Source organism: Molothrus ater, chromosome 4, assembly GCF_012460135.2.
Source record: "Molothrus ater isolate BHLD 08-10-18 breed brown headed cowbird chromosome 4, BPBGC_Mater_1.1, whole genome shotgun sequence".
In the NCBI taxonomy this organism is placed as follows: Eukaryota; Metazoa; Chordata; class Aves; order Passeriformes; family Icteridae; genus Molothrus; species Molothrus ater.
In genome coordinates, this window is record NC_050481.2 from 60880758 (window position 1) to 60888327 (window position 7570).

General features: G+C 42.4%; 1 protein-coding gene across 1 annotated transcript; it reads left to right on the top strand.

The window, feature by feature from the left end:
• Positions 1–698: 698 nt before the first annotated feature.
• Positions 699–4994, top strand: S100P (S100 calcium binding protein P). The gene is made up of 2 exons (XM_036382800.1): positions 699–836; positions 4845–4994. Exons 1-2 carry the CDS (start codon positions 699–701, stop codon positions 4992–4994), a joined length of 288 nt encoding a protein of 95 aa, XP_036238693.1.
• Positions 4995–7570: the final 2576 nt, after the last annotated feature.

Here is a 7570-nt window from a genome sequence, read left to right on the forward strand (position 1 = left end):
GCTCCCTTTGCTGGCCCTGGGCAGATGCAGGGCTCCTTTTGCTGCCTGTGGAGAGATGCTGGTTCTTAAGACCTGTTTGAGACATCCCCTATGGACTGAGCACAAGTCCAGGAGGACTGTGCTAGCTGTCTGCATGGCAGATCTCTGCTTTCCATCCAGAGAATCCCACCCCAAGTGTGTGCTAGTGATTTATGTGGTTTGTAACAAGATCCTCAGTGTGGCAGGAGGGCAGTCCAAGCCTGCAGCCCCTCACAGTCCCTAACTGGTGGTGAGGGGATGTGAGATGCTCATCTTCCTCCTGAAGAGGAGGCTGATACTGCACCAAAACTGGGCTGCCAACACTCTGCTACCAAGGGATATCTGAAAGAACAAATCTTGAGCAAACAGCCAATAACAAAATCTGATTTTTGTGTGTTAGTCACACTGTGTACCTTGAAGGAGAGGCTGGTTTCTACTGGTGAGCAACTGGTTGTACCAGTCACACCAGGACAATAAACCTTTAGTTTTGCAAAGGTGTTGGCATGGAGGTGTGTACTCCAGATACAGGTGTTTGCTAATGGAGAGCTGTCCCCTGGGGGTGCAGCCACTGATTGGAGGGGACAGATGCATAAAGAAGCCCAGAAGCAGAGCAGGCTCCATCCTCCAAGAGAGCCCTGGGGCTGTGCCTGCTCAGGAGAAAGCCAGGCTCCAGAAGCAACATGTCTCAGCTGGAAACTGCTATGGGAATGATCATTGCTGTCTTTGACCAGTATGCAAGGACTGATGGCAACAGGCAAACCCTCAGCAAAGCAGAACTAAAGACTCTGCTGGAAAAGGAGCTCCCAAATTTCCTCGCGGTAAGAGAACAGCGCGGCACCGTTTCTGTGTTGCAGGTGCAAGAGCAGCCTGCAGAAACTGTTTTTAGTATGTTTTAGGAACATTATACCCAAAAATATGCAATGGATTGTAGAAAAATATGAAATTTAAAAAAGGTTTTGCACAAACTCTGTAAAACTGGTTTAATATGCAAGGCAATTCCCTGTTTGCTAAATTCATCACTTGAGATATCAGGACAATGGATTTGAAAGAGATTTGGTTTCAACTTCAGAATTCACTTACTTCTGTTTATCCCTGGATTTATCATCTCACTTCATGTCACAACTTCTGTGAAGCTAGTTGTGCTATCAGCAATTGAGGATCTTGATTGCAGATGAGGAATCTCTCTAAATATTTATACATTTATCTTCTCTAGGTATTTATATTGCATACTCAGTATGCTCATCAAAATGATGCATAAACCAGAACAACAGATGAGCTCAAAGCAAACTGTTTGGCATTTGTCTTTAACAGCAAAAGAAAGACCTGGGTATATATTGTACAACATAGATTTGTATGTAATCATAAAGTGCATTTCAGTAGGTATTCAAAGTGCTTAATATGTTCTAGTAAAAGCTTTAGGCACCAGGGAGAGACTTTCAATTGTTTTTTTAAAATTTGTTTCCCTTCACTAAAAATCCAGAAAACACTTTTAAATACATTGTTCTTTCCACATTGGAGTAATATTTGTACTGTTTTGTTACTGTTCTAAATGTTACTGTTTTGTTGCTGTTTGAAATGGCAAAAGTCTAGAACCAAATGCTCCTTGTGAGGATCTCAGTTTTTTATATCCAGCATTGTTCAGTTTTATAGCAACTATTTCAGGGCACTGCAGCCAGGGCACTTGATACAATTCAGTATCTTTCCATGTAAACTTTATGAATTCACCACATGAAATCCACACCTGCTGGAGTTATGTCTCACAAATTAAAGAGATGCAATATTCAGAATGAGGACCTGGGTGGCTCAGGGGGGATATATTCCAATGATTCTGAGAAATCTGTGTGAGACAGATGAGTACTCAAGACCCAACAGCATCACAGAAGGGTCCTGCTCCTGAACATGGAGCTGTGTGGTACCCACAGCACTTCCATGTAAAGAGAAACTAAACCAACAACAAAACCACAATTCTGGGATGGCATGGAAATCCCAGACACTGGCATTTGGTCTAAATAAGGCTGGGGAGGCACTGCAGTAAGCAGATAGCAAATGGGATGGTGCTCACAGGTCTGTCCTGACTGTGTCTGGTGGCCTGGCACCTCTTCTCCCAGTTCCCCACAGCTGCTCTAACTGGCTCTAGCTACTTCCTGGAACTGGTGCAAAAAATGGAATTTTCAAGGAAGATAATTAGCTAATGGTCCTCTTATATTCCAGTCTCTATCTCCCTTTCCTGCTTTACATCTTCTAGGAAAAACAAAAACAAAACCAAAAAAACCGACAACAATCCGCTCCCCCCGCATTTTTATGCCAATATTTTAAACAAATTCAAACCAATAATATTCCTTGTTCCTGTCTTGCCAAACTGATAATTGCAAGGAAAAAACCTGAGAATATAAGTCTGACTTCAGAAAAAAAGTTCTACCTACATTTCCCTGCCATTTATATCTGTATTTTTGCATTTGCTAGAAAATCCAGGGCACAGTGTTTTCTAATTTCTTGTGTTTGCTTATGGCCTTAGAACTGGTTATAGCTGACACAGATCACAACTTCCTGGAAAGGTCTTGAGTCAATCAGGCATAAATATCACAGGACTGAAGGACTGGACTCAGTTATAAAGAATTTCCAAAAAACAATTTCCATTTTTGCATCTCAGAAGTAATTCACATGCTACAACTTGTTCATATAGTTCACTAAATGATTTGAAATATTCATTTATAAAATGAAACCCATGTAATTTACGAATTGAAAATTAATTAAACATTCCAGATGAATTAATCTGTCAAATCTAAGGAAATTGTTCAATTTTTAGTGATTTTAAAAGGTCTGCATTTAAAGTGAAACATTAAATTACAGGATGAAAAATTTTGTTAATTAGAACATGATCAAAAAATGCCTTCAGATTTAAATTTGGGTATTAACAGTTTTAAATTGGTGGGAAATTTTCAGAAGTTGTTATCATTTCTTTCTAGTGTTATATCAGGGTTTTTTTCCATTTTCTATGAAAGCCCCACGATTGTTTCCTAGCTTTAACAGGTCTGTACTGCCATCTCCTGCTTCATGTTAAAATTGCAGCTTCGAAAATCCCTGTCAATTATCAGCGCCAAAAAATCCTGCTGTAAGCTTCTTTACTTTTTAATATATTTTGGCATAATGAAAAAAAAAAACAACAACAAAAACAAAAACCACAACAAACAAACGCTTTTAAATTTGATTATGTGTTTCTTAATATCAGTCTTGAAATGTAGTGGTTCAGAGAGCCACAGAAGCACAAAATATGTTGAGTTGGAAGGGGTCACAAAGATCATTGGGTCGAAGCTCTGGCCCTACACAGGACACCCCGAGTGTCACACTGTGGGCACAAGAGCATTGGCCAAACACGTCTTGAGCTCTGTCAGGCTGTGCTGTGACTCCTCCCTGGAGAGCTGTTCCAGTGCCCCACCACCCTCTGGGTGAAGAACCTTTCCCTGAAACCAAACCTAAACCTCCCTGACACAGCTTCAGGCCATTCCCTGGGGTCCTGTCAGTGTCACCACAGAGCAGAGGTCAGTGTCTGCCCTTCCTCCTCCCCTCACGAGGAGTTTGTAACTGCACTGAGGCCTCCCCTCAGTCTCCTCCAGGCTGACCAGACCCAGTGACCACAGTCACCCCTCACAGAGCTTCCCCTCAAGGCCCTCACCCATCCAGGGTTGTCCCATCCCAGGTACAGGATTCAGAACTTTTCTTTGTTCCTTTCATATGGTTGGTGATTGCCCAGCCCTCTCATTTGTTGAGGTGTCTCCACAAGGCCTCCCTGCCATCAACAGAGCCAGCAGCTCCTCTCAGTTTTGAATCATCTGCAAACTTGCTCAATATCCCTTCCAGTCCCATGTCTAAGTCATTTATGAAGATGAAGAGCACAGGGACAAGGATGGAGCTCTGTGGAACCCCACTAGTGACAGGTCCCCGGTCTGATGTCCCCCATCATGGCCCAGCCATGAACCATGAGTTGCTCAGCCATCCCATCATGTGTTGATCCAGCTGTGTGCTGGACATTTTGTGCCGAAGGATCCTGTGAGAGACAGTATTGAAAGCTTTACTGAAATCCAAAAAGAAGACATCAACTGGCTTCCCTTGATCAGCTAAGGGGGTTACTTCATCATAAAAGGGAATCAGGTTTGCTAAGCAGGACTTTCCTCTCATGAAGCCATGCTGGCTGTGATTGATGACACTGCTCAGTCATTCCATCAGAATAATGGCAACTCAGAAGAATAATGACAACTTAGAAGAATATTTGCTGTGGTAACTCAAGCTCAGAATCCCACAGGCTTCAGGAGGCACCTTCCCAGCCACCAGCTCCTGTGAGCAGCTTCTGCTGAGTCATAAGGCCAGTGGCAGCACTCAAAGCACTTTTGAGGTGGTTGGCATATTTTCTGGGGTGGAACTATTCAATGAAGTTTAAATTTTACATTTGCCCCAGGAAAGCATCTTTTTACAAAACTGCAAACTGCTTGTGCTCCAGCTGAGCCTTTCCAGGGGAATGGATGGGGAACTCATAGCATTTAATTCATCTGAGTATTGTTCCTCAGGGCTTGGTGCTACACAGTTTTAATGGTGATAAATGTTGTTTTAAATGTAGCAACCATGCCTCTCTGTGACAGTACTTGACTGCAGCTCTCAGGTGTAATAAACTCAGAGAAAAATGCTTTTGGTACTCACTGCTGCTGTGCAGACAGTGGGAGCACATGGCACCTTACCAAGCGCCCAGAGCCCAACCAAGGACCTTGTCTGGAGAAGTTGCTGCATTGGGGTTGTGCATCCTCTCACCTAAACCTGCTCTTTTTCTTTTGCAGACTGGGAAGGACAAGAATGCTATTGATAAAGTCTTCAAGAACCTGGATGAAAATGGAGATTCCCAAGTGGACTTCAAAGAATTTGTCATCTTTGTGGCAGCTCTGACTGGCTGCTGTCACAAATATTTTGAGCAGAATGCAGCCAAATAGCTGTCAAATACTCAAAAAAGCTGTCTTTGCATGTGCTCCATATGCCAGTGATATGGATCCCTTCACTCCTTCCATGTACTGCTGTGAAGTTTGCAAGCATGCTGGACTGTAAAAATAAACCCTACTGAGCTTATTCCCTATCCTGAATGCTAATTTCTTCTCATTTGTGGAACAGCCTCGGTTTGATGACTCCCACTAACTCACACTGAGTAGTTTCTCCCTTTCTCTGGTTTTAAAATTCTTTTCTTAGCCAAAAGGTTCAATATCCATACCAATGCAGAAGCTGCACGAGAATAAGGGCTGCTGGAACCATGAATCAGCCTGAGGCTGTTTTAATACACCAGCATCTCTGGGATGCATCCCAAATCCACACATGTGCCAGCACAGCTGGACAGGTCTCACTAGCACTACCTTTGAGCCTTTTTGGTACCCTCAGCTGTGTGGTTGTTGCAGGGCTTGCAGAACCAACCCTTGTTGGTTCTTCCTTGGTTAAAACAACAAAACAATCCCAAACACCTTTTCTGGTTTTTTTCAGCATGGAGGATTCTGTGCAGTTTTGTGTGCTAGTGAGCCATCTCATCCAGACCACACAGATTTATTTTCTATGACACCATAAGGATTTTGTACCAATATATTTATATTACTCTAAAATAAATTTAAATATCCTCCCAAATAGTGTGCCATAGTATTTTTGCCTGAAACAAAAATGGCAGCAATTTTTGCTTCCTTACCTGAAAAATGTCTGTGTGGGGAAGTGGCAGAATTTGCTTTCAGAGGAGAGGCAACAGACATCAGCTGAACTCTGCAACTGAAGCAAGACTGTAGACAGAATCAAATCTATATTTTGAAGCACGTTGCCAGTGAGCATCCCAATACAAACTGCAAAAACAATAAATTTTGTTCCTTTTTCTACAGAACAGTATTGTTCAGTGCTATTCCTATGCTACGCCAGTAGCCAAATATTTCCCTGTCCTACTGTGTATGCAAATGTGCTGCGTAGGTAGGGGTGCCACAAGTCCCTCTGGAGCCCCTGAAAGATTGTGCAGCATAGCAAAGGCAGGAACAGCAGCTCAGATTCACTGAGTTTCCTGAATCTGAAGTTACACCACAGGTTTGACCCATTCATAACCCTGTACAAACATACCTTGTTTAGGTGTATTCATCTTTTTGGGAGCTCGATGGAAAATTTTGGTCTTATTAGTTTATTTCAGCCTAGTTTATTTCAGTTTATTTTAACCATTGCAGGTTTTGTTTCAGCTAGCTTGCTCTGGTGCTGGATGGCTGGAGATGAATTGCAAGGCATCCATTAACTTGCAGAAGTACCATTACCTCTCTAATTGACAACAGCAATGGTTTTCTGTAGTCCCTGAGCAAGAAAACTACTCACCACCAAAATGTGCAAAAGTCTTCCCAAACCAGAGATCCCAAATTAGCCTTTTCTTCAGAGGCTGCTCTATATTACTGCCAGTTTTTGAGATACCTTTACAGCTCTAATCCAGGATTACTGTGCCACTTGCAAGGGCCAATCCCACTATCACACCCCTCACCATTTTGTCAAGGCTATAAATGAGCAAAATACTCTGCTTGTTGCAAAGCAAGCTAATTCCAAACACAGAGTCAAAAAATTCCTATATTGCCCATTTATCTAGCTAGTGGTATAAACCATCCTCAGACAAAGAAATCTTGGTAATACATATCACAAATTGATCAGTATATCCTACTTTTTTTGAAATGTATTTTTACTTTTACAAGTTTAGCATTAACACCTAATGTTCTGCATTGCTTCAGAATATTCAGCTTCACTGAATTTTTTGATTTTTTACCACTATGTGGCACTAAATGCACCCTTTTTATTGTTCATTGAGCCTAGAAGTCCATGCATCATTAAAAAATGAAAAGAATCTGTGTTAAGATTAGAAAACAAAAATCAGAAGTGTTCATAAAATGGCAATAAAATGGCAATTTTATGTCTGGACAAATAGCATATGTCCCATCCAGGGCATTTGAGTGATTGCAGTGGAAACAGCAGGAGCTGAGGGCCAGGCAGAGGCTCCATCTCCTGAGCTTTTGGAAGGGTTTAGCTTCACCATCCCAATCTCACCCTTGTGAAGGTGTTTCCCCTTACTTGTAACTTGCAAACCCCCTGAGCAATTTATGGCAGCATTGTTCTCCACAGCATTGAAATTGCTTTTAAAACATAGCTCTTAAAGAGAATGTTGGTGAAGAGCTCTACCTGCCCTGTGAGCCAAGAGATTCACCTTGTTACTCCATTTTATCAACCAGATCTTTAAAACCACATTATTGAGCAGTGAGAGCTATGACCTACCCCTTAATTCTCTCTTGTTTCATAAACACCCTGCCTCCAGTCCAACACCATTTCACTCACCCATTAATGCCATTTTGTCCATTTTCCTGAAAACCTGTAGGTTTTTTCAGTGCTGGAGGGCTGCTCACAGCAGTGCTGGTCCCAGCAGCCCGAAGCTGCTTTGTAACCTCCCCAGAGGGGTTCTGACTGACCATGATGAGCTCAGGTACCTTTGTCTCCTTGAGGGAGTGCCAGGGCTGCCCCTCACTGT

Bases quoted from the DNA above. Each gene is read 5' to 3' on its own strand.
- S100P (XM_036382800.1), top strand. From the start codon at position 699: ATGTCTCAGCTGGAAACTGCTATGGGAATGATCATTGCTGTCTTTGAC. The intron at 837-4,844 runs GTAAGAGAACAG...TTTCTTTTGCAG, and splicing joins AGCTCCCAAATTTCCTCGCG to ACTGGGAAGGACAAGAATGC.